Source organism: Diceros bicornis, chromosome 31 (genome assembly GCF_020826845.1).
Source record: "Diceros bicornis minor isolate mBicDic1 chromosome 31, mDicBic1.mat.cur, whole genome shotgun sequence".
Lineage (NCBI taxonomy): Eukaryota > Metazoa > Chordata > Mammalia > Perissodactyla > Rhinocerotidae > Diceros > Diceros bicornis.
In genome coordinates this window covers 24,192,012-24,219,994 of record NC_080770.1, presented here as the reverse complement: position 1 = coordinate 24,219,994, position 27,983 = coordinate 24,192,012, and the positions used below count along the sequence as shown (strand labels likewise).

Sequence of the window (27,983 nt, the reverse complement as noted above, 5' to 3'; positions counted from 1 at the left end):
CCTCACATCTTACTCTAGCCTGAGTCAGCCACACGGCCCACTGTGCTCAGCCACACCCAATCTCCTTTGGTTCCTAAGCTTACACGCATCTCTCCATCCCAGACTTAGATATATGTTCTGCCCTTTGCCTGGGACATTTTTATTCTTCCCCCAAAACTTTGTCAGGCTAACTTTACTAGGATTTTAGGTCTCAGACTGAATGTCAACTCTTCAAGGAAACTTTCTATAATACAGTCGGCCCTCTGTATTCGCGAGTTCTGCCCTCATGGATTCAACCAACTGCGGATCAAAAGGCCTACAATGGTTGTGTCTGTACTGAACACATACAGACTTTTTTCTTGTCATTATTGCCTAAACGATACAGTATAACAACTATTTACAGAGCATTAGGTATTTAAATTATCTAGAGATTAAAGTATATGGGAGGATATGCATAGGTTCTATGCAAATACTACACAATTTTATATAAGGGACTTGAGCATCTGTGGATTTCCGTATCCAGAGTAGTCCTGGAACCAATTCCCCACAGATAGTGAGGGACGACTGTACTCTTAAGAATGAGTTGGGTGTCCCTCCCATGTGTTCTCAGACTGCCCTGTACTTCCCATAATGGACAGTGTAATTGTCTGCACATGTGTCTGAAACTCTCTGAGGGCAGAGAACTGTCTGTCTTGAAAACTGGCATATCCATAGTGCTTAGTGCCTTTTTTGATACCCAGGGTACTTATTAAGGATTTATCTGATACATGACTAAAATCATCTTACCTCATGTTAGCACTGCTCATCCCCTCTCCACAGGAAATCTGGAAATCACTTAAGGCCACTGACCACAAAATTCCTTTCTCTTTTCTCTTTGCCTGAAACCTGGGGCCTCAGACAGGAACTCCCAGCCTTTCTACCAGGCCAGTCAACTCCCCTCGAGGTCCAGACTGGGGCAACCCTGCCATTTGCCATGAGAACGGTAAGTTCAGCTCCAGTGCTGGAAGAATACTCTCAGGGAAATACGGGCAAGCAGAGTTGCTTGGGTCCAGGCAGAACGCTCCCTGTGTAGACCCCTAGTCTAAATCTTTGTAGGCAAGTCTTTGTGTTTTGGTATGATGCTCAGTGCCATCACTTTCCAGAGCAGAACCGAACAATTTTTACTGGATAGTTTGGCTGTTGTTTCCTTCCCCACTCTCTTTGGCATATAGGAAAAAAAATAAAAAGTGGTAATTGCATTCCTTCCCCACTGGCAGGCAGGTTTTAGCTAAATTATTCCAGTAAGTTAACATAAAGTTTAAAAATGGTGTTATCTTAATTATTTTAAATTTAGGAAATTTTCCTTTTCCTCATAGCCCCTTGTTACTGCCTTTGGTCACTGCTAAGAAACCCTGATGACAAAATAAGCTTCTTTATGGTATAGAAATCAGCAGCCAGAATCTTTAGCTAGGTGGGGTCTAAATACAGCTGAGCTGACAAACACATTACAGGCTGCTCAGAAAGGGCCCATGAGGACTTCTGTCCCACCTAACCCATCATTGGGTTTGTCATTGGTTTACTCACCTGTGGAAGAAAATTTGGACGTGGAGTGAGTCTAGGAGGGGGGATAAACTGTGGTACTTTGATGGGCTGAGGAGGTGTTGCCTGAACCTGCTAAAAAATGGGAAAGATAAATAAACCAGAGGACAAGAACTGTTCAATATCAAAGCTAGGCACTATTAAAGTAACTTCAACATCACTACTCTCTGGATCAGACAATATTTCCTAGAAGCTTTCACTGTAGAATCTACCATCTGAGTTAACACTGCCTTAAGACACTTCTTTACTCTCCCACCTGCATGCTCTACCCCATGGAGTGAACCCACCACGTTTCTGTTTCCTTACACACCTAACGTAGAACATAGCAGGCCCAGGATTCTTAGACAATTTCCTTTGCTACTCAAGAACTCTTGCACTTACGTATTTTAAAAGTCATGACTGGATCCAAAATAAAATCAAACTTGCTGCCTGGCCAAATCGGCTTTTTCCTAATATAAGAGCTTTATCTAATGGTGAATGTGCTTATTCCTATAGAGAATTTTCTAACTCAGCATCTGGCTGAGTGATCTGGTTGCTTCTCTAGAGAGTCCTGGGTGAGTGGGAAGCTTCACTTTATTGCTCTCTAGTTTCACTGGCCATCATTCCAAAGCCAACAAGAGCTCTTAGCTGCCATTCTAAGAACAGATTTTTTTATTTTATTTACTTTTTTTTTGAGGAAGATCAGCCCTAACATCCATCAGCCCTAACATCCGTGTCAATCCTCCTCTTTTTGCTGAGGAAGACTGGCCCTGAGCTAACATCTATTGCCAATCATCCTCCTTTTTTGCCCCCAAAGCCCCCAGTAGATAGTTGTATGTTACAGTTGCACATCCTCTAGTTACTGTATGTGGGACGCCGCCTCAGCATGGCCCTACAAGTGGTGCGTCAGTGCGCGCCTGGGATCCGAACCCGGGCCGCCAGTAGCGGAGCACGCACACTTAACCGCTAAGCCATGGGGCCAGCCCCTAAGAACAGACTTTTAAACCACAATTTGGATATATTTTCCCCAAGCTTCTGAGAACATCAGTTTCTAGTTTTACCCCAGAAATCTCATAAACAATTTTTGTTCAAGTACTTCTTCCTTCAGGGGATTTTTTTTCTGATAGACCTTTGACACGAACACTGTTAATCTGTGAGTTTCTTGAATATTTTTAAAGTGCCCCAACTAACTCCAGTACCTCCTGGGTGCAGTCAATTTCAAGGTATAGTGAACTAAAAGAATTCAGCAGGAGTTTTCCCCAAGTTGGAAACACAGCACCAAAAGGTTTAAGCACTCAAGTTTCACAGGAAGGACTGTGAGTAGGAAGGAGGGAGAGAGAAATGAAACAGTGTATTTCCCCCTCAAGCCAAGTCATAACTTTGACCTCAGATAATGCACTGAACGAGTGTTGGTCCTTGGTGTCAGGATACTTCTATAGTTATCCGAGCAGACAGCAGGAATGCCATATTCCCTTGTCAGCCCCAAAGGGGAATCAGGTATGGTGGAAGAGTGACGGCGACTCAGAAATCCAGCAGGAGCATAAAACGGATATACTCTACAAATGCATATCCTGAACCCTCTCATGTGGGCACACATGAGTAGCAGCTGCTGGCTTACCAGAGTGACTGTGTTTTTTGCCACAATTTGGACAGCCTCTGCCCCAGGCCCAGTGACCTTACTAGACGTCTGGAGGTTGACTGGTGTGTTCTGCACATCAGTGCTGAGCACAGCCTTCTGACTGTTGATGGCGGTCACCATAGCAATGGTAGGTCTCTGGCCCACAACAGAGGCAGGCATGGTCGCAGTTGCTGCTTTCAAGACGAGAGGTAGTGTCTTTGTGGTAATCATAGAAGCTGTAGTTACAGTCTTCTAGGAGACATGGAGAACAGATATTAGGCCACTGAAGTGTCATCCCACTAAACAATATGCTATTAACCCCCAGAAGAAAACAAAGCAATAATTCTCATAATCAATCAAGTTTCTTGGTATAACATTTCTTTTGTGTACGTAGAGCACACTTCTTACTACAGGGAAAGAAAATCTCCAGTTTGCCAGAGTTCTCAAATCTAGCTTCAAGTTCATAGTAATAACTGCAGACTAACATGGGCACAGGGTTTTCAACAATGAATGCAGTGAGTTAAAAGATACAGAATACAAGTGTACCTATTTCTTCTGGTTTTTCTAATTCTTTGCTTGCTCTCAATTAACTCAAACTCTGTGTAAGTTGTAAATCAATAAGGTACATACCACCTCTATCCTAATTGCTAAAACCTCATCAATATGAAGAAAGCCATCATATAATTCGGGTTATCTGCCTCCTGTCACACAAAGGCTGGGATAAAGAGATAATGTCTTTTCATTCTTTTGAGTGTCACCCTGGAGAGAAGGAAGGGACACTCACATCAGGATCAGCACAATTGTTGCCTCAGAGGCAGTAAATCCCAAACACCAGATAACCAACTAGTACAGTAAATACCAGCTCTTGGTACCAAAGGGATATGAGTCACTAGCTATAAACTTTTCTCTGGAGAACTGCAGAAAGTGATCAAAGATCCAGTGAAACATGACTAGGTGGAAACAAACACCTGAGTCTGAAAAAGCCTCACAGATCAGAGGATGAATTGAGGCAAGAGGACTTGACTGATGCTCCATAGGCGCTACTGCAGCTTTGAAGCTGTATTTTTCTAGACTTTTACTAGAGTAATTAAAGGAGCCAGTTACAAAACACGAAAACATAAACCACCTTCTAACATGGCATACACATCTATCTAGCGCCACCCGTCACTCAAGATACAGATGTTTCACGAACATGAAAATTGATCTGGTCCAACTTGCTGGTTCCAACTTGGATACTCCGCCACCTTTTTCTTCTTACTCTGTACTTGCGCTGTCCAATTTGGCAGTTACTAACCATGTGTGGCTATGTAAATTTAAATTAATTAAAACATCAGTTCCTCAGCCACACTAGCCACATTTCAAGTGTTCAACAGCCACGCGTGGTAAGTGGCTACCACACTGGACAGTGGAGACTTCCAACACTGCAGAAAGTTCTTTTGGACAGCATTGCTCTGGATCAATGAACAGGACCTCACTCTCCCTAAAACAGATCTGGACAAATTCTCTTGTGAATTTCTGTTTCAGCATCTATGCAAGTACTTGTGTATTAAGTTGTTTTGCTCTAGGTAATTCTTTATTTCCATTTTCTGCCTTTAACACACACACGCATGTATTATCTAATCTTTTCATATCTTCTTTTTGTTTCTTTTAACCAAAAAATTTAATGATGTGGCCTCATCTATCCCATCATAGCCTAATCAGCAATCCTTATTAATGTTTGTAATTAAAATCACCCAAATCTTCGTTTCCTCTTCTCTAAGTCAACAACACAGGAGTGGCTTATCCTCCTGGCCATTGCCTCCTCAAATGTGAAATGGGAGTAAAAGAGGAACATAGATACTTACTTATTTTGGGGGGTGGAAGGTCATCTAATGTCTATCAGTGATGAAAACCAAATAAAAGCTAAATGCTATTTATCATTAGAAATGTTACAGTGGTGTAGCAGCAAGGACTGACTTCACCAGCTATTTGTAATAAGTGTTTTTAACCCAATATGATATTAGCTCTATCTTTCAGTTTAAAACATTTAAATACAAAGAACTTTTGAAGTGGTGAGCAAGTCATAGCAGATTGCATTCAATCCTGGTGCCACCATGTGTTATGGAAGTGATGGTCTCATCAGCAGAACTCACTGACATGGATTTTAAAAACAACTGTACAGTTGTTACTGCTTTGAAAGAGATCAATCTGCTTTTGTTAGAAACATTCTTGGTTCAGGTAAACCACTATCAGTATTTTGAATAACCCTAAAGTGATTATTCTAAACAAGTGAGTACAACCTCAAACTCACCTGAATTATATACTTACCATTCATTAACTGCAACACTTAAAAAACACTGAAACCTAACAAGTTTGTTCACATCTTAGGTCAGCATTTTTATGCTTTATAAATATTTAGTGGCTAATTCACTCCATGTATTCTAGCATTTACATAACTCTCTTTGTATACACAGGCACAAGCCCTGGTACTACATGCCTCATGAAAACTGTTTGAAGAATATATTTACTATGTATTGACCCCAGGTATGGACATAGGTCTTGATTAGACCTTTACTCCTGGTTCGCTACTTATTCTATTCTATTCTAATACTGGGAAACATAAACCAAACTCTCAGAGTGTTAGATCTAGATGACAAAGAGAATCTAGAATTTTGAAGTCCAAACCTAATGTAAACCTCTGAACTGTTCTGGCAGGAGGAAGAGAAGACAGAGTGGAAAGGTGACCAACAACAAAGAAAATTATTATTTTTTTGCTTAAGGAAGATTAGCCCTGAACTAACATCTGCGCCAGTCCTCCTCTATTTTGTGTGTGGGTCGCCACCACAGTGTGGCTGATGAGTGGTGTAGGTCCACGCCCGAGATCCAAACCTGTGAACTGGGACCGCCGAAGCAGAGCACGCCAGACTTAGCCACTACACCACGGGGCCAGCCCCAAGAAAATTATTTTTATGGAAGCTGTGATTAGTCCTTGGCTGGCTGACGCTGTCCAAGTATGACCACCTTCAAGAGAAGACAGCAGTTTCCCCACAGCTTCATGAAGGAGTTCTTTCTTTTTTAATTGTGAAATTTTTGTTGTACATCATTGTTTGTCAGTCACCATACAGATGCATCCCTCCACCCCTTGTGCCCACCCCCCACCCCGCTTGCCCCTGGTAACCACCAAACAGTTCTGTCTGTGTGTTGGTTTATCTTCCACATATGAGTGAAATCATGCACATTTGTCTTTCTCTTTCTGGCTTATTTCGCTTAACATAATACCCTCCAGGTCCATTCATGTTGTTGCAAATGGGACGATTTTGTCTTTTTTATGGCTGAGTAGTATTCCATGGTGTATATATATACCACATCATCTTTATCCAATCATCAGTCGAGGGACACTTGCGTTTCTTCCATGTCTTGGCTATAGTGAATAAAGCCGCAATGAACACAGGGGTGCATAAGCCCCTTTCATTGTTGTTTTCAGGTTCACTGGGTAGATACCCACTAGTGGGGTAGCTGGATCATAAGGTATTTCTATTTTTAATTTTTTGAGGAATCTCCATACTGTTTTCCACAGAGGCTGTGCCAGTTTGCATTCCCACCAGCAGTGGATTAGGGTTCCCATTTCTCCACAGCCTCTCCAGCATTTGTTGTTTTTTGTCTTGGTGAGTATAGCCATTCTAATGGGTGTAAGGTGATATCTTAGTGTGGTTTTGATTTGCATTTCCCTGATGATTAGTGATGTTGAGCATCTTTTCATGTGCCTATTGGCCATCTGTATATCTTCTTTAGAGAAGCGTCTGTTCATTTCCTCTGCCCATTTTTTTATCAGGTTGTTTGTTTTTTTGTTGTTCAGTTGCATGAGTTCTTTATATATTATGGAGATTAATCCCTTGTCAGATATATGGTTTGCAAATATTTTTTCCCAGCTGGTGGGTTGCCTGTCCATTTTGATCCTGGTTTCATTTGCCTTGTAGAAGCTCTTTAATCTGATGATGTCCCACTTGTTTATTTTTTCTTTTGTTTCCCTTGTCTGAGTAGACATGAAATTCGAAAAGATTCCTTTATGGCCAATGACAAATAGTGTACTACCCATGTTTTCCTCCAGGCGTTTTATAGTTTCAGATTTCACCTTCAGGTCTTTGATCCATTTTGAGTTAATTTTTGTGTATGGCGAAAGAAGATGGTCTACTTTCATTCTTTTGCAAGTGGCTGTCCAGTTTTCCCAACACCATTTATTGAAGAGACTTTCCTTTCTCCATTGTACGTTCTTAGCTCCTTTGTCAAAGATTAGCTGCCCATAGATGTGAGGTTTTATTTCTGGGCTTTCAATTCTGTTCCATTGATCTGTGTGTCTGTTTTTCTACCAGTACCATACTGTTTTAATTACTATCACTTTGTAGTATGTTTTGAAGTCAGGGATTGCGATGCCTCCAGCTTTATTCTTTTTTTCTCAGGATTGCTTTAGCTATTCAGGGTCTTTTGTTGCCCCATATGAATTTTAGTATTCTTTGTTCTATTCCGTGAAGAATGTCCTTGGGATTCTGATTGGGATTGCATTGAATCTGTAGATTGCTTTAGGTAGTATGGACATTTTAACTACGTTTATTCTTCCAATCCAAGTGCGTGGAATATTTTTCCATTTCTTTATGTCATCACTGATTTCACTCAATAATGTCTTATAGTTTTCATTGTATAGATCTTTCACTTCCTTGGTTAAATTTATTCCTAGATATTTTATTCTTTTTGTTGCAATTTTAAATGGGATTGTCTTTTTGAGTTCTCTTTCTGTTAGTTCGTTGTTGGTATACAAAAATGCAACTGATTTCTGTAAGTTGATTTTGTACCCTGCCACTTGTTGATTATTTCTAATAGTTTTCCAATGGATTCTTTAGGGTTTTCTATACATAAGATTGTGTCATCTGCAAACAGCAAGAGTTTCACTTCTTCATCGCCTATTTGTATTCCTTTTATTCCTTTTTCTTGCCTAATTGCTCTGGCCAGAACCTCCAGTACTGTGTTGAATAAGAGTGGCAAGAGTGGGCACCCTTGTCTTGTTCCTGTTTTCAGAGGGATGGCTTTCAGTTTATCCCCATTGAGTATGATGTTGGCTGTGGGTTTGTCATATATGGCCTTTATTATGTTAAGGTACTTTCCTTCCATACCCATTTTGTTGAGAGTTTTTATCATAAATGGATGTTGGATCTTGTCAAATGCCTTCTCTGCATCTATTGAGATGATCATATAGTTTTTAATCCTAGTTTTGTTACTGTGGTGTATCACATTGATTGATTTGCGGATGTTGAACCACCCCTGTGTCCCTGGTATAAATCCCACTTGATCGTCGTGTATGATCTTTTTAATGTCTTGCTGTATTTGGTTTGCCAATATTTTGTTGAGGATTTTTGCATCTACGTTCTTCAGGGATATTGGTCTATAGTTTTCCTTCTTAGTATTGTCTTTGTCTGGCTTTGGTATCAGGGTGATGTTGGCCTCACAGAATGTGTTAGGAAGTGTTCCATCTTCCTCTATTTTTTGGAATGGTTTGAGAAGGATAGGTATTAAATCTTATGAAGGGGTTCTTTAATTCTGACAAAACCCAAACTGCATGCACTAAAAGTTAATGTAGAAACACATGACAAGAAGTACTGACAGCAAAATCCTTTTTATTTATTTTCTTGCTAAATTATTGTTATTTACCTGCAAAGCATAAGGTATTGATTTAAAACAGATGGATTCCAATGTACAAATCAGAACTTAGAGATTATTATTAACTATGGGGTCTAATTAACTTCCACATTATTTTAGATTATTTTCTTCATTTAATTTTGAATGGAAAGTCATTGTTGTACACTCAAACAATTACAAATAGAATCTCCCCTTTTTCTCTATAAGGGCTTATTTTCTGTTTGGTTTTATTAACTGCACGCATTTTTACATTTGTACTACAACATTAAAAATGACAGGGTTGTAAACGTAAGTTGAAGGATATACCTGCATTCAACTGTTCTTTCTTTTTATTCCGGTAGATTGGAAAAATTTCAAAATATACATACGAGCATGAGCTGGAGTTGACTCAGTAAAGGGAAGTGGTCCCCCTGCCCGCTCCCCCATGCCTTGGTATGCTAATCATCTGACTTAGAATAAAAACCTTTCTCTTCCTAGCATCTCCTCCCTGCCCACGCTGATTGCTACTTAATAGTTATTCTTTTCTGAACTTAGATATGTAATATACGCCATATACAACCTCCCCTTTGTCCTTGATCTCATGAAACTTTAATGATTCCATATGACTGTCAAAAACCCCAGTTTTGTCATGCCTTGGAAGGCTTCCCCAAGCTAGCCTCTTCCTACCTCTCTAGCTTTATCTCCCTCTCCATCGTTCCCTGGAATCCACACTCCAGCCACCTCAGCCTCCTTGCTTTCCAGGGCATGCATTTACTTTTTTGACCCCCTGCTTTTGTTCACACTGTTCTGTACACCTCTGATGCTCTTTGTGCTCTGCTCTATCACTGAAATCTCATCTATCCGTCAAGCCCCTGCTCAAATGCCACCTCCTTTAGGAAGCATTCTCTGATCCCTCTAGTCAAAATTATTCTGTCCTCTGGTATGTTCACAGCTCTTTACTGGTACTTTCCTTTTACTCTTCTTTATTAGCTGTTTGCATCTTCCTCTCCTTATTTGTTTGTTTATTTATTTATTTATTTTTTGTGAGGAGATCAGCCCTGTGCTAACATCTGCCAATCCTCCTCTTTTTTTGCGGAGGAAGACTGGCCCTGGGCTAACATCCATGCCCATCTTCCTCCTCTTTATATGGGATGCCGCCACAGCATGGCTTGCCACGCAGTGTGTCGCTGCGCGCCTGGGATCTGAACTGGCAAACCCCGGGCCGCCGTAGCGGAGCGTGCACACTTGACCGCTTGCGCCACCGGGCCGGCCCCCCTCCCTCCTTCTTTAAATTTTTTATTTTTAAATTCTTGAAGACAGAAATTCTGTCTTTTTTGTGAAGCTATCCTCTACGTTGCCTAGCACAATGCTTACATATAGTAGAGACTCAATAAATATTTACAGAATGAATGAAAATAATTATCATAGTATACCCGATTCTCGGCAGGAACCATTACTACCTCTTTGTATACCAGAATCTAGCACGTGGAGAGTGCCCAAGAAACACCGATTGACAGTTTACTGTAAAAACAAAACCCCAAAACTTAGAGGATCTTTTGGCTTTTAACATTAAACAAAGCAAAATAATATAAACAAGCTTAGCTAAATCAAGTAAATATATCAGGTGGGCTAACAGATGGAGAGATGCCACACAACACTGTTTGGGGATAGCCCCAGGCCCTCGCCATCACCATCCCAAAACAGCACAGATATTCTAAGTATTAGATAAGTATTTTCTCCGATTTGTGTGACGTGGAATGTTACTTGACCAGAAAGTTTCCATGGGTTAAGAGAGAAAACCCTTACGTACCAGGAAACAGTGAATTCTACCACACTCCTTCCATGTAAACACTTTCGATCAAACTGTACTTTGGAAAGAGAACAACCTAATCCAACTCTGTTTAAAACTCCAACAAAAGTAATCTGATAAGCAATCTTTCAGAAGAAACATAAGACCCTGTCAGGGGTTTTAGACGTCAGTTTGAATGCCTCATTTCCAAACAGCCTTGGGGTGAAGATTAGGGTAGACATTTTGTAGGCTGCTCTAGCTATCTGATTTACAACAGGGATCCTTCTTTGGTATTTTATATAATGTTAGGATTTCTTTCTTTGGTGTCGTATGACAGTATAGAAAAGTAGTGAATGGATAGATTTTTCAGCCAGAACATCTGGGTTCAAATCTTGGCTCCACCACATACTACCTACATGATTTTAGGTAATTACTTAATCTCTCTGGGCCCTAGTTTTCTTTCCTAAAAAATAGAGATAATAATAGTAATAATACCTTCCTTATTACAGTTTGGGGTGAGGATTGTGTACGTTACATAAGTAAAGCACGTAGGAGAGTGCCAGTGTACAGTATTTAGTAACCCCTATTAAATGTTAACTATCTTTAATAATCTTTACTATTTTTGTAAGTAATGCATTCTTCACTTGCAGAATGTCGTATATGAACCAGCCCAATGGCCATAAACAGTGACAACAAGGTAAACTACCATCTTTTTCTCTACGTGTAAAGATATAGTGAAAACTTGGTGTCGGTGGGTGAGAGGCGTCCATGCTTAGGTTTCAGAAGGTCCCGACGTCCTAAAAATCATGTGCAAAAATGAGTGTATCAGGTGTGAATGTGTATTTCTTCTGGGAGGGGATCCATAGCTTTTAACAAAGTCTTTTAACAAAGGGGTCTGTGACCCCCAAGGATCAAGAACCACCGTGCAATTGTCCCATTGTAAAAGGTATGCCCACATTACATCTAAGTGTATGCAGGTTAAGCTTGAACAATTTCCTTAACCGACTGTCATTCCCAAATATGTCCTTTTTGTATATCTTGATTGCCTAGTTATCCTCACATATATACTAGTTTAAATGCCCTTTTTAGTAAAAACATTTGCACAGCTCCACCAAGTTAGAATGTTATTAAGCTTCCACTCAGACGTAGCTTCCATTTCAGATTTCCTTCAGTGTATTAGAACAGATTCATATTCTCATGAATATGGACCTAGAAATGGATATGTTGTTTCTATGAATAATGGAAATATATCATCCTTCTGAATGCCTCTTTCTACCTGGTTCCAAGGGCACTGATCCTGAAATATCTCCACACCTAATTGCTAAGAATTCCAGAAAAACAATTCCAGAAGAGGTCGAGTCACACAGACTTTTAGAACAAGTGCAAATAAATACTTCCAGAAATTCAAAATAAGACTTTAATTCTGTTCTAATACGAGAAGCAATTTTTCTTTGCCACTGACTACCTTTCCCCTCTTCTTTGGACACCATTAACGTTTGTTCCTTGGTAATGTTAGTTCCTCTGCCAACGAATTTCAAGTGATTCTCGTCCCAGTTACAGTATACAAAACTAATCAAAATAGCTTTCATGTAGTGCTAGCTGAGTTTAGTCGAGTCTGAACCAGGACCCAGTTCTACTTGAGCAACAACAACTCAATCCACAACACGGAGCCTGCAGGGCTCCGCCCACACTTCTACCTGGGAAGCGGTCAGGCTGGGAGAGGGCGCCGCCGACTGGGCGTGGTGGTGGTGGTACTGCTGCTGCTGCTGGAGCTGCTGGAGTGGCTGCTGCTGTGCTGTTTGTAGTTTGTTTTCAGACTGTGGCAACGGCTGTATTTGGAACTTGTCTGGTTGTTCCTGCTTTACTATCAGGTTCTTCCGTAGCTGTTCAACTACTCTTTTCTACCAAATGAAGACAAAAAGAAAGAAGATCTGTCAGAATATTGTTCTGTCAGCTGTATAAAATATGCAGCAATTATATGTCTCTGATATCTTTTTTGTTACTAGCTTAACCTAAAACCTCTCTACGTCTAAAATTTACAGATTCAACATATGAGGAGAAACCAATGGCATAAGAGACGTTTTATATACAAAGGGAAACTGAGCCACACAGATGAGAAGAAAAGCTAATGAGAATCACAAAGCAGAGCTCAGATTTCTTGACTATTTTTAGAACAGCATGCTAGGCTGGAAGGTCAGCACAGCATGGCAGTGAAGACACGACTCTGGAGACGAACCGCCTCAATTCAAACTTCAGGTCCACTTACTTAGCCTACCCGTGCCTCAATTTCCTGTTCTGCAAAATGACGTGATTAACAATATCCTTAGGGTTCCTTCGAGTACCAAACAAGCTGCTACAGGTAAAGTACTCAGAACTGTGCTTGGCGTATTGCTAGTCATTTTTCTTTTTGCATCTGATGACAGAGATACCAGCCATACTAATTTTTGTTAATCAAACAAACATCATGTATCTATCTCAGTTTCAAACATTAAACAGACTTTTAAACAAAGAAAGCTTGATCTCAGAAATATGCAATATAAACAAGAGACACTCAATTACTGAAATGTGTTACTCATGAGCAGGACTTCTTTGCTGGGATAGGATCTGTGGAAACGCATACATCTGTTTAGGCAGAGTAGGGATTTAGTTACACGGGATGAAAATTTAAAATTAAGGTTTCTTGAATTTTGTACACCTTATTCAAATCCGAGAAGAATGTGTATTTGGATACCTTCATTACTGTAACAATACATTTCAATAGAATGTTAGCCCCATGAAGGCAAAGACTTATTTTGTTCACAACTATCCTCTGAGCCTAGCAAATGTCCTTGTTCTCTTCACATGATGTGTGAAGTGATGGACCAGAGAGCAGCAAATGCTCGGAGAATAAACATATAACAACCATTTGGGGTCAGACGTGGGTTCTGACTCTCCTGCCCCGGCGGCTGGAAGAAAGTGTAAGCAGCACTCCTCTCAGACATTTTCACTAGCTAAGATTTGTTATTTCTGATTAAAAAAAGAGTGCTATTTTCTAAGATAGATTAGGAATAGAGAAAAAGAAGTGAATGAAGATCTTTAAATAAAGGGTTAAGTGAAACCATAAGGGCCAAGTTGATTTTCCAATTCCAGCTTTTGATTCTAACCAACTTCATTGCACATATTCTCCAAAGGATCTAGACCTGTAGGTTACTTGCTTAACATATTTGAACATAAAGATATTTACAAAATGGATTTTTAAAAACTTTTGAGTCAATACAAAATACATTCTTGAGAGAAGTTTTCATATTTTTCTTGTTGATTCTTTTTAGGCAATGAAAATATCATATAAAAGCCAATTTTTTGGAGAAAAAAGTCTGCTATGCTCTAAACTCTCCTAGCACTACCTCTTTGAGTAGTTAAATATTAAAAAAAAAAAAAAAAAGGATGCAGAGTCCAAAGTCTTTGCAGAAACCATCTGCAGAATAATAAAAATGCAAATTAAAAATATCAAATGCTTATAAAAATTAACCTTCAAGTCTTCAAAATACTATTTCTCAACTATAAAAGGCAGAGTAATTGAACTGACAGTTTAGGAGAAGGGGAAGGTAGGTGGCAGTACTCATAATCGTGACTATCATATGTAGATGTTATTGCTTGGTGACTGCCAGAACATTCAGACATTGAACAAATATTATTTAGAGTTGCTTTCAGTCCCCTCCCCCAACATCACCAGCATTAATCAAACCTATCTAGCTGAAGTGTAGCATCAGCAGCCAGAGAAAGGGACTCCAAGAACCTTTACAAAAAAACCCAGCTCAAATCAGGGGGAGGAGAGAAGCCAGGAGGAAATAATACAACACAAATGTGACACCTGCCAAAAAATAAACTTTGAACGAAAACAGCACAGAAAACTCAATAATTACTATACCAGACACAAAAGGACAGGGTGTTTTCTCCTCTACAGCCTCCTTAGGAAATACAGCGTGCTCCCCTACTTACTGCCTAATTGGGGGAAACTAGAAACAAGAGACAAAGCCCGGAACCCACTTCCAGTGTCATGTACAACAGAAGGGAACAGTAGGGGAAAGAACGAGAAAGGGATGCAGGCTAGAGTACTCTGCAGCCATATGGCTAGAGCAAGGTGATGACCAATCAGAACCAGAATCGGGAAAGTGAGAGTCGCTGAGTCACAACGCATTCACAACCGTTCCTCCCCAGGGCCTGAAACAAAGCCCAAGGAACTGGGCGGGGGGGGGGGGGGGGGGGGGGGGGCACGTTGGGGGGCAATCAAAATACTTTCAAACTTATATCAGTCCTTGGGAGGATTAAAAAAAAAGGAAAAAGAAGAGAGAGAGCTGTGCAGATTAGAAACGGGTCATATCATACGAGCTGGGTAAAATTTTCTTTGAAAGAAGGCTCTGGTGTATTTCAGAGTGCGGCTCAGAAATGCACTGCCCTGTGCTCCTTGCTGTGTTCACCATCAGATTAGAAGGACACTAAGAGTGTAGTTGTGCACGTCTGGGAATGTTTTTTAAAAATCAAGGTTTAAGGGAAGCAGTGATGCCTTCTGTCACTTAAGTATCTATCACTGCACTTTGAAAACGAACCATCTACGGTTAGGTGCGCTCTGCAGTAGAGGTGCCCCTTAGGTGTATAGAGGCCCCGCACACTCTTGTAAGGACTGTCTAATAAAGGAGAGTTGTCCTGCGCATTAGTTGTCTTTTCTAAGTCCCGAAATCTAGTCTTGTTCTAGTTCAGTCTTGCAGCTCTGGCAAACACAACAGTCACATTAACTCCAGCAGGACCCCGATCCGGGTCAGTACCGGTCCTGGGTGGCAGTGAGAGAATACAGCTATAATGTTTCATAAATCTTAGCTGTGTGGTATTAAGCAAAGTTCTTAAGTATCCTCTTGTCTCCACAGGAAGTGAGCCTCTACTTTTACTATCATGTGTTTTAAACAAAGAAATCACGAGTTCTGCTGGTCATTAATGAAGATTATACTGGCATAAACAATTTGATATTTCCAGTGTTAGTCACATATAAAGGAGATCTTTAAACGTAGCTAATTATCTTGGAACGTTATCCTGCAGCTTTGAGAAAAGGCTAAGTTTCACAAACTGGCCATTCGTCATTCACTAATAAGTTAATGAGAGTTAAAAGAGGGGAAAAAAACAAAGGAAACGAAAAGCTGGAAAGAATGAAGGTAGAAGCGAGGGAGAAAAAGTTAATAACCTATCATCTTCTCTCCTTAATATACTTCCTATAAACAAGAGACCAACGAGCCAGGCGTCCAGAATGGCTAGGCCCGCCCCCTTCAATCCGTCTGTCCAGAAGGGCTCCATGAACGCAGCATGTAATTCCCAGCCTCAGGTTCCCCTGACATGCGCATCACCAGTTTCATCAGGGCTTGTTCACGCAGAAGAGTTCAGAGCCTCTGACACTTCAAGTCACCGTTTCTGAGACAGGCAGTCACTGTTATTCAATATTGTGACATTCAGCAATACCATAGCAACGTGTTCACACGACAGCGAGACAGACTCCAAAGAAAAATGCAGGAGTCTGTAGGTCCAATTCAACAGAAAATCAGGTTCGTTTTTCTGCTAAGTCAATCATTTCAAGTTCCATGCCTTGGTCAATACAGGAGGGAGATGGAGAGATGGCAGGACAGCCCCCGCCCCTCCCATCAAGCCACCAGTTTATTCCCATCAAATCCGCACGCAAAGTTTAGAAAGCTTCTCTCAGAAGAAACTCCAGGCACAGGCCCTGCCCTCCACAAGTGGATGCTGGTGCCTTCAAGTCTCTGCTTTGCCACAGTCAGTCACTCAACTTGTTTGTGTTCATTATCTGTTTTATATCAATTACAAGAGGGCCACATCCACTCAGATATTTTCTTACATAGTATGGCCTTAAAAAATTATCCTTTCTTCCTCCACAAATCAACCACACAATCTGAAAATATAAACTTCACCCTTCATACCAGAGGCTGATACAGACTTGCAACTTTTCACAAATCCAGAAAGTCAAGAATAAATCTTACCCATCTTCATACTTAAAATGCAGTGAAAAATCTTTCCAGGTCTTTAGACTCATCAATTGTTCAAATGTAACACCAGGGATACTAAATTTTTTGTGTGCAGAAAAATTAACGTGGAGAAATTTACATTTGTTGATGAAGGCAGAATATACCCAAAGAGGAGAAAAAAAAAACCTTTCTACTGTCTGGCTCAAATTCAACCCCCGCATTTATAAGCAACACTAATATTCATCAACACTGAAGACAGAGAAAGGAGATATGATGACAAGTCTTCAGAATCTGCCACACAATTATCCTCTACAGCATAAGGTATGTGTTACTGGCATAACATTAATGACCAAATTACAATCCAGAGTAAAAGGCATGTGCTGTTTAAAGGAAACAGAAAATTAAGTGACGATTCCACCATTTTATGAACAAAAACACAGGGAAAAGAAGCAATAAACTCAAAATAATCTCCTTCTTAATGCAATAAGTGAAATTCAGTGGGTGAATATGCAATGAAGTTATTACAGGGAATGTTCCAGGGGAGACACACAGGACAGAATTCTGACAGAGGAGGAGGCGCAGGAGGAATACTGGTGGCAACAGCTATAAAAATATACTTAGCTAAAAATAATTACGTTGATTTGTTTTGTAAGGCACTAGAAGGTTTTCTCCAAACTCTCCCATATTCAGTTGCAGGGCTGGAATTAGACAAATAGCTTCTAACCTTTTTAAACCTTTTTAAAAGGGATACACCCTTTAAAAATACCACCTGTTTGATAGAAGCAGTATCTACAGCCTCATCTTATACAGTGAACCGTATATATTGTCTACTAAAGAGGATTTGTTTGGTCTCAGAGTTGGGAACATAGATTATTATTTTATAGCTCTGCAAGGTGTCAGGGAATCTGTCCAGCACAATATAAATGAATTAAGGAACAGCAGCAGTTGGAATTATTAGAGTTTTTTTTTTACAAAGTTCAAAATTCTCTACATGGACGCTTAACAGATGGTGGAGAATGTATATGTCATGGTACTGATTAGACTTTGACTTACTTTTTTAATTAAAAAAATATTCTTTGGGGTTTACTCTTCCTTCAAACACACACACACACACACAGACACACACACACTGATATTTACATCAACTGGTTTTACATGCCATCTCCACAGGAGATTAGACCTTTTATTCATATCAGTGGGATTTATATTCCATCTCCACAGGGGATTAGACCCTTTATTTGAGAGCCTGATTGAAATGCAGTTTACATATTTCTTATTTAGTTCATTCACGCTGTTAATAGGTAAACTCAACCACACCTTCCCCCAGCTCCTTATGCATGACTATAAAAGACTGCTAAGACTACTATATAGTCAAACCTTGCCTAAACCTAGGGACCCTTCTAAGAACCTGGGGACTGCCTTTAATTTGCATCCAACAAGAAAGAGTGTAGCTGTTGTACTCAAGAGAGATGTGGTCCCTGCAGAACTACAGTTCTCCGATATATAACACACCCAGATGCTAGAGCAAAGTAGTGTAACTACAGAGATGGACTAAAAGAGAGCACTGCGTGCTGGGAATGGTGGTTGTAACATATTTCTCTATAATAAAAAACAAAGGAAGCCCAAATCAGAACCCAGCTGGCTTACGTTTAAGTTCTCTACGTTTCTTTGAAGCACTAAGCTACGCTGCCCTGCTTGCTTCATAAAAATGTCGAGGATGAAATGAATTAATGGGAGGGAGTGCTTAGCAAACTATTAAGGGCACAGTGAAAATAGGGACGACAACCAGTGGATAATACAATTTGTATAGTATGAATTTTTAACTCAGTGAAACAGCTAACTAAATGTGACTTTCATTTCCAATGTCAATTATATTTCAATCACTTGATTTTTAACATCTGATCAAACATTTTTATGTTAATTTAAACTATGTTTTTTTTTTTTAAACGAGAATCACCAAAAGAAGCAGGATTAAGAAAGAGAATGCTACCTGTTGTCTTTTTATCTCAGAAATCAAACACACTAGAGAATATTTCCCTGTGTAGAAATCTAGGTACAGCCCAGATTTCTTATACCTCTATAGTGGTTCAGGGCCATATTCTGAATGCCTAAAATAGACGTCCAATTTAAATGTAACCTGACCCAGCAAAGACCCTAGTCTTTGTAGGGTCTTTGTAGTAAAGAGGACAGCAGAAAAAAACATAAGAACCATTTATAACCTGCACAACTTAGCTGCTTGCTAATATAAAAAAGTGCCTGAATCGTTGTGTTTGTACCACAATGAGATACGATACAGAGGCTATTAATTTGTAAATTAAGCTCCAGCTCAGCAAAATGCACACCCCTCTGTAACTATCTGTTACAGACCTGCACACACCACCAGCTTGTCATTCATCATTCCACGGTTCTACCCCACAACTTAAAAGGCAGCAGTGCCCTGTTAATGTCAGAGTTATCCCATACACTACAGAAACTCTCTCACTGCTCTGCCCTGAAGCTGCTGTGGTTTTCCTCACAAAAGAATTATGATTGGAGATGGCTGCACAGGAGCTGTCCCTGACAAGTTGGATATGAAAATACAATTTAAGCACAGTAATGATCTTAAAATGGGGAACAAAACCAAAAACCTCTAACATTTTATGGAACACTGCTCAAATAAAACAGGTTGTTTTGCCTACTCCAAGCCCTGGGTACAATCTGAGATATTGTAGGAAGCCCTCTTTTCACAGAAACACAAGACAGAATCAGATGCTGGAAGAGGTAAATATAATAGATTATTTAACCAAATGCTATGCAGAATAAACATAGTAAGACACGGATCAATCATTTCCAAAGGCAAAGATATCTTTTAACAATTCTCAATTCTGCAGTTTTTTCTTAAAAGAGAGAAAAAGACAGACAATAGTATTAGAATTGATATACTCAGTCAGGCAGGATACATCAGGTAGATAATATTCTATGATGAAATGTAATATTTTCCTTCATTTAAACAAAAGTAAGTCTTATAAGTCACTAAACACTGACATTTTGAATTGGGAAGTATCTTAACAAAAGTACATCTTGAACAACACTCTTGATCATCGACTGTAACAGCATAAACACATAGATTAAAAAAGATTCCAAAGCTACTGAGTTTCTCTTAATTTCACAAAATATTTACTATTTCAGTAGTTTAATTTACCACCAATATTTGTTATAATCTCTTAAAGAGAAAAATGAACAGTGTTACAAATTTACTTTCTGACAAGACCCCACATAAAATAACACAGAAGAAGCAATTCCATCACCTACGTAGGCTGCCAAGATGAGGGATGGTTAACTGCGAGGGATTGGATCTTCCAAGACACGTGAAAAAGGATGATTTGCGCTACTCTGTATGTAGTCTGAGTTTTCTGCATCAGAGACAGAAGAAATCTGAACTCATCTTTCGGAATTTCAAAGCAGGCTTGCTTTTTTGTTTCAAATTGTCAATACCAGAAATTTTATTAAAGACAGACAGAGATCCAGCAATATAGAAGAAAAGCATGAATAATCTCTTAATGAATAAAAAGCATTTGGTTACAAATTTAACTATTTTATTAAATCCTAAGTGTGAAGAAAAACATTGTTCACAGGCTATGAAAATCACTAAATCCAATCTACAAATCTCTATACGAATATTTAAAGTCTTACACACACACACACACATACTCCAAGTTTTAGAAAAGATGGAATGCCCGCAGTAGAAGTGATTTGTCATTTTTATCTTCTTTTAGCATACTTCTTAGTACTGAAGGTAGAGCTCACTCTTTTACTATACTGTTTGTTCTCCAGCTTTCACATCCAACAAAATGACTGAGGTGCAGGCTCAGAGAGAAGAGGACACTGTACTGAACATAAGGTTAGTTTCCTGATTTTTTAAAAAACAGTCTATTTTTTAGAGTAGTTTTAAGTTCACAGCAAAATTGAGTGGAAAGGACAGAGAATTCCCATACACTCCTTGCACCCCACCCACAGCCTTCCTCACTATCAACATCCCCACCACAATGGTACATTTGTTAAAACTGATAAACCTACATTGACACATCATTATCACCCCAAATCCATAGTTTACACTAGGATTCACTCTTAATGTTGTACATTCTATGGGTTTTGACAAATGTCTAATGACATGTATCCACCATTGTAGTATCATATGGAATAGTTTCACTGCCCTAAAAATCCTCTGTGCTCTGTCTATCTCCCTCCCCCCAACCCATGGCAACCACGGACCATTTTATTATCTCCATAATTTTGCCTTTTCCAGAATGTCATATAGTTGGAATCATACAGTAGATAGTCTTTTCAGACTGGCTTCTTTCACTTAGTAACATGCATTTAAGGTTCCTCCATGTCTTTTCATGGCTTGATAGCTCATTCTTTTTAGCACTGAATTATATTCCATTGTCTGAATATACCAAAGTAGTCTCTCGATTTTCAGACACAGTCTAATGTGGCAGCTGCTGAGTTCTATAATGGTTACAATAAAAACAACAGCAATAATATCAGATAGATATTACCTGCCAGATGGGGCACTGAGGCTCTGAGCATCTAAGCGACTTGACACTAGGTCTCAAGTCTGACTCAGGTAGAGTCAGACTTTGTAGTTCTAGCTCCTGATATCTAATACCATATCCCCTCCCACCCTCCATCCCCCAGTATTTTACTTGCTGGTAAGGACCTGGAACCTTCACATCTATATACTACATAACATAACAAACCTAGTAAAAAAAAACCTTAATTTTATATATATACATCCCCCTCCATTCTGCTTTTAGGAAAAATAAGTAGAAAGGCAGTATTGTGCAGCAGAAACAATACCAAGGGTCAAGAAATCTGGGGTCTTGGGCCGGCCCCGTGGCTTAGCGGTTGAGTGCGCGCGCTCCGCTGCTGGCGGCCCGGGTTCGGATCCGGGCGTGCACTGATGCACCGCTTCTCCGGCCATGCTGAGGCCGCGTCCCACATACAGCAACTAGAAGGATGTGCAGCTATGACACACAACTATCTACTGGGGCTTTGGGGGAAAAAAATAAATAAACAAAATCTTTAAAAAAAAAAAAGAAAAAAGAAATCTGGGGTCTAATCCCATATCTGTCACTAAGCTAGGTTTGTGACTTTGGATAAATTATTTACCCGATCTTGGTCTCAGCTTCACCACTCAGTCTTCAACATTCTCTCCTGCTTAAAATTCTGTGAATCTCTGAACAGCAAGAATACAATCTCTTGATCTACACTTTCTACTTCTATAAGCACTGCACCCAGAAAACAAATGATAATGATGATCTTGACACACTACAAAGAAGCTAAATCATTAAAGAATAGTTTCATTCAGGGATTGAAAATTCCCATGAACTGGAGTCAGGCAGGTAACGTAGGTGAATGACGCAAGCCAGCCATGAGATAATGGAGTGACGGAGACTGAGGTCAAACGGAGAGGGAGCACCCTGTCTACAGGCACCGGTGTAAGAAGTGCTTTTAACCCTGTGAGTCAAACAAAATAGCTTTGCTGGTTAGATTAAGCCCACGGGCTACCAGTTTTCAACCCCTACACAGTAATTATATTCACTGAACTGCAGTTACCAGGAGAGGAATCAGCCATTACTTAGAACATTTTTCAACAACAGGAGGTGAGTCTCAAAGGATTTCAGATAACCAGAAAATTCAAATGGCTTTCTGGTTAACTGAAATCTTACCATTGGGAAGGGCCTGGGTGTGACTTTAGCGGGAAGGAGCACAGACATAAAAAGCAAGTAATCAATGGGTACTGAGAAGAATATGGTGAGATAAAATATTTGAATATAGAAGACAGACAATTATACACAAAATATAAAAGAATGAAAAATTTAGTAATAATATGTTCCATAATTGTGCCAATTTTTATCAAAATAGCTTAAAGTACCTGACAGATCATTTAACCCCCTCCCCATCATGTAACACTGACGTAAGAATGAACTGGAGTCAGTTTCTCTGCCACTGACCCACAGCCGCCTCTAGCGCTGAAGAAAGCAGCTGTTTAAACAGCCGCATCATAGAGGTCAGAAAGATGAAAACTACCTTGTTGAAGCTGTCCAGGGAATTACAGTGAGCAAAAACTAATCATCAGATTTGGAATCCAACCAGAACACTAGAAACATCTCCTACACTTTACTGGTTCTCGTTTCTGAGTACTCAGATTTCTCAAAAATCACTTAATTTACATGATTAAGAAAAAAAGAAGTCATGTTATAAACATATAGATTATTTAATAATTTTTCAAGAGTCCTACTTTCTGAGTGAACCCCACGTGAAAATATGATGGTACCATTTTCCACAAATATTTCCTTAACAGTGGGATTTTTCAGCTTAAGTAAGCGTACGTTTATACGGAACTTTCCACTTGTAAATTTCCACACTGTCTCATCAAATAAGATTCTCACAACTGTGCAGGGTGGATTAAGGCAATTGTCATGGATTCAGACAGGGAAACTGAGGCAGGTGGTGCCTGATGATCAACCAAAAGTCACCCAGTTACCTAATCATCAAACGGGCACTAGAATATGGAATCCCATCCTCTGGAAATCTAGTTTGAATGAGCTCTGTTCACTGAACCAAGAGCTGGAGCTCGTTTGTCGGAGCCAGCACTTGTGGGGCTGACAGGAGGCTGGGGGATCTCCAAGCGGACCGACTGAATGTGGAGGATACTGGGGTGGGGAGAGATGTCCTTTGCTGGACACCAGTCTCTAGACACAGCAAACTGCCAGGAAACAAAGACAGAGCCAAGGAAGAAGAGTAACTTGTGCAACAAACTGAAGGGGCCAACCAGAAGAGGAGCCAGAGGGTACAGTCAAGCTGGGACACGGGACACCCGGAGATGAGGCATGGACAGCTCAAGAGACGAGAGAGGAGCAAATCACACCAATCGGGCCCATTCTGAGGCAAATCTCCTATAAACTGCTCTGAGCACTAGGAAGGGCTGGGAGTGTTCTTAAAGGGACTGGGCAGTGCTGGATAACTTGCTCCAAACTGCCAGAGCGACTGTACTTCTGTCATCAAAGATATTTTCTCTGGCAGCTGAGCAGGGATCCACGCTGGAGTAAATCCAACAAGAATGCTATGCTTCCTCATCTGTGGAGTATGATGGACAGTTTTAAGATTCTGCTGCTAACCTTCCACTTCCAGCCAAAAACTTCAATTCTGGAACAATGACTTCAATTTAATAAATGGAATGGATGCTGGCAACATTTAGACTGGTAAAATGTTGGGTTCCAGTGGGTTTTTAAAGGAGTAAATCACAGCAAACTTTACATACCAGCCACATATAAAGCTGGATTCAAAATCTTTATTTTCTAACAGATTTACCTTACCGCCATAAAAACTATACACCTATTTTGCTTTTAAAATAGAGCACAGATGATCAAAACCCATAGGCAAAGGGGTTGGGGAAAGAACATGATAAACCACACAGAGAGGTTTTAAAGTCAGCCTCCCCACTTTCAGAGCTGCTTCTAGGAATCCTGGCTGCCCCTCCCCCACCCATCACACAAGACCAGGGCTCAGTCAATAAGACTGCTGTGCAAGTGACACAGCCATCACTTCTGCTTAGTCTCCCCAGGCCTAATGTATGTGATGCTGAATTTACTTATCTCAGTGGGCAGCACAGTCTTGCAGAGAGTGGTTATGTTTTAGACTAGGTAAGAACAAGATGTCAGGGGGTCTGCTGTTGCATCATTCTGCAACACCTTATTTCAACTCTGTGCTGAGCTGGCAAAGGCACTCAATCTACCCAGCTCCGCAACCCAGCTCTGCTTACCCTTCAAATGTTCCAGTAGCAGGGCGACTCTGCAACATTCACGGGCAATGTGACACACTAGTGACACAGATTTGTCTAGTCATCACACCCTTTAAATGTCTCTTTGGTCCTTCTCTGTCCTTGTTCCTCCCACTGCAGTTTTCCTTACTAAATATTTCCTGTGATATTTTCCACCAAAGGACATAAGGATCTAACTCCATCTTGAGCCCACAGAAATGTATGTAATCTCTAAGCTACACAGGGATCCTGGGAAAAAGTCCTGCCCGACGGTACTTGAGCTTCCTAAAGCCTACTCTGCTTAGATGCTAAGAACGAGGAGAGACGCTTGTTTCCACCCACTTTAAAAGAACCCAGTTGACTTAAGGATGGCTGTGAGGGCAAGTATGATGGACTTGCGTGGAGAAAGCAAGGATATTTGTTGTCCAAGGGATACAGAGGAATGGACCTATTCGTGTGCAGGCTGTCAGCCTTGCCACTAATCAGAGGGGAGAAAGCATCTTTAGGAAAAGAAAAATGGAACAAATTGAGTGGAAAAGAAGAAGTGACACAAAGGTACAATGTTTAACAAGCAGCTTTTCTTGGTGGCTGAAGGTGCTCCTTTCCTGAGACTCCCTGTAACAGGAAGGGATCATTCCTACCCAGGGGTGCATACCTATACTTCACAGGGTGTTTGTTTGGGTGACAGTTACACTGTCATAATTTTAGATGGTTAAACCTCTGCTCCGGGGTTTACAAAAGATCAGAGCACTTGTCACTCTTGGTACAGGTCGAGTGAGATAGAGTGGTTGAGCAGTTCATTTTTCTTTATAATTACACTCCATTAACCTTCCACATGAGAGCTCCCCTGTGCTTTCATACCAGCAGCACCAACTGGCTGCATTTGATAAGGCTCGACATAGGCTGCAAGACCAGCACAGGCAACAAAAGGAACACTTGAATACTGCAGACTCAAGCAGAAGCGAACGCAGCCCCGCAGCTCCTTCATTCACTGGCACACATATGCAGCTCAATTATACACGTGTAGACAAAAACAAACCCCAAACACAAAGCTGGAAACCAGCAAACAGACGATGGGAGCTTATTTAAACCAAAAGTGATTTGAAAATCTCCTGAGAATCTTTACAATATTAAAACTCCAAATTTATTATTATTTTTCTAACTGTTGATAATGTGGTATCTTATAAGAAATGTACTCAATATACTACAGCTTACAGGGTGACACAATCACAGGGTGATCTATATTACAATTAGATCACATTGGTGTCTACAAGCTGCATGTTGTGAAGGTAATTTACTTGCTAAAGTATTTCTCCCTTCGTATCTCTCAATAACTCTTCTAAAAAAATTGGTTGAGAACTAGCACTAAGTCTATCTCTATCCTTCTTGATAGTGGCCACATAAATGATTTCCCTTTTTGAGAGAGACAGAGACCTATTCCATTAATAATGCATTCTCCGGGAGTTTTTAATGCAATGCCCGGAATACATGTGCACAAAGGTAGATTAGTGCTTTTTCTACCCTGAGCAAAGGCTAGGTGTCACATGCCTGAGCAGATAAAACGAAAGCCAGTTTGGGAAGTAGGTGCTGCCACAGTTAATCTTGAAGAGGGTCCCAATTATTTGGGAAACAAAAGGTAGCTGCATTTATACCTTTGCCTTAACCAATGGCATTCGCATCCCTCACAACATTTCAGAATAAGGTTTCCACCATGGTGGTTTGTGCTTCTGGGTACATCCCTAACCCCAGTGACCTAAGGAAGGTCGAGAGGTATCCTGACAATCCTGACAATGCTACTAACTCACTGTCTTTGGCAAATGATGCACTAAGGACCCTGGTCTACGGTAACTGTAATTCGGTAACCAGAGAATTAAAGTATAGGAACTCAAGTGGTACAGCATTTCCTTCATGAAATGTTATATTTAAAACACTTTTCTAGAGATATAAACTACAGCAAAATCTTGTTTTTGAAAATTAATGAGATGCTTAGTATTTCTGAAAGTGTTTGGCAGAGAAATGATTGTTTACATTTACATTTTGAAGATGGATGATTAGATCTGGGAAGTCAAGTACACTCTTCTTTTTTTCTAGGCTTTATGTATGAAATGGAAGGATTTTTCCCTTAATATTCTTCTTTTGCTTAATACCATTACAAACCTACGTTACTGTATGTTTTTATGACACCACCATGGTATCCTTTTAAAAAATGCTTTTCTTAAGCCAAATATCAGATTCACGCTTGCAACTAAATAGTTCATAATTCTTTAAAACCCAGTATCAAAGACATAATTTTAATATTTTCTTGCTGCACCTTACACGCTGAAGCATTCAGCATAATGATGTTGAATGACCATATGCCAAAAGATAAAGCCAGTCCGCGCCTATAGGAAGCAGCTCCTGAAAATGTTGGTTTGTCAATGTCCAGATCCACTGACGGTCAGATTTCTCTTCTGTCTAATAATGTACATTTTTCATTTCCCAATGAATAGAATTTCTCTCACTAAGTCCTTGTCTTTCAGTTTTAAGAGTGGCAGACAAATTAAAATTCCACTCTCTGTAACCATGTTAAGAATCAGGCAAAAGGCATTCTACCTGCTCGGGACCTGTCGCCTGACTCACTGCTGGACCATCTGTTTATGTGTGCTGCTTGTCTCACGGTGCAAATCAACCTGCTGCTGGGCAGGCCTGCCTCGTGCTACAAACTCATTCCGCAATTTCAGCCTCCCTCACCAGCAATAGGTCCTCTTATCGGAATCTAAAACTACCACTTCAATCAACGAGAGTCAGACCTTATTCTACTGCTCTTGTACAAAAAAATGATACACCACAGGCCCATGTGCAAACAGGTCATCTCTGAACACTAGGCTCGGGAGGAAGGTGGCAGCACAGTTTTGCTCCTATCAAAACATTTTAGTACCATCAGCAGCAATCAGCCTGCTACCCAGGAATATGCATGTACTACTGTGGAGAGAGGCTAAAAAGATAACTGAATCCCAGAGGACAATAGCATGAACTGCAAACACAAACCATTCTGGTCGTCTTTGTTAAAGATCGGCAACCTACTCATAGATGGGTTTCCATCTGTGTGATTAGCACACCAATTTAAAGCAGCATTAGAAAAGGTAGTCAGAATATCCTTTGAATCATCCACAACTATCAATTTGCTTGCTGTTTTACACGTACTTTGCTAATCACTCTCTCATCTTAGATTTGAAAGGATGTTAGAGTCATAACTAGGGTGGCAGACAGTATAAAGTTTGAAGATAATATTTACTGAATATATCTACAGATTATATAGTATTGTATTGGATGTTGTGATATAATATTAAAAAGTTAAATTCTTTAAGAACTTATATAGCTATTTCAGGAGACAGAAGATGTATATGCAAAAGAAATATAACGTTTCTTATAGAGTATTAACAAGCAAAATTAATGGAAACTTTTTAGAAAGTATGTAAACAGAACAGAGAGCAGTAAATGGAGAAAGTGGAGCCACAAATAGATGACAAGATCAAATCTGGGAAAGCATACATTTTGAGCAATGCTAAATCCCAGGAAATTATTTTTTGAGACAAAAACAAATTAAAT

The 27,983-nt window shown here is 40.0% G+C and overlaps 1 protein-coding gene across 11 annotated transcripts in view; it reads right to left on the bottom strand.

Annotated features, from left to right (window-relative positions):
* The window catches only part of PHF21A (PHD finger protein 21A), a 181,511-nt gene that overhangs the window by 37,108 nt on the left and 116,420 nt on the right, over window positions 1–27,983 (bottom strand). For 7 of the 11 annotated variants that reach the window (XM_058527071.1, XM_058527063.1, XM_058527061.1 and 4 more), the window contains 3 exons: window positions 12,287–12,490; window positions 3,155–3,406; window positions 1,543–1,632 (listed from right to left, as the gene is read on the bottom strand). In XM_058527071.1, coding sequence (XP_058383054.1) covers window positions 1,543–1,632; window positions 3,155–3,406; window positions 12,287–12,490 — 546 coding nt within the window. The remainder of the gene's footprint in view (window positions 1–1,542; window positions 1,633–3,154; window positions 3,407–12,286; window positions 12,491–27,983) is intronic. The other 4 variants (XM_058527067.1, XM_058527069.1, XM_058527066.1 and 1 more) reach the window with 2 other exon arrangements.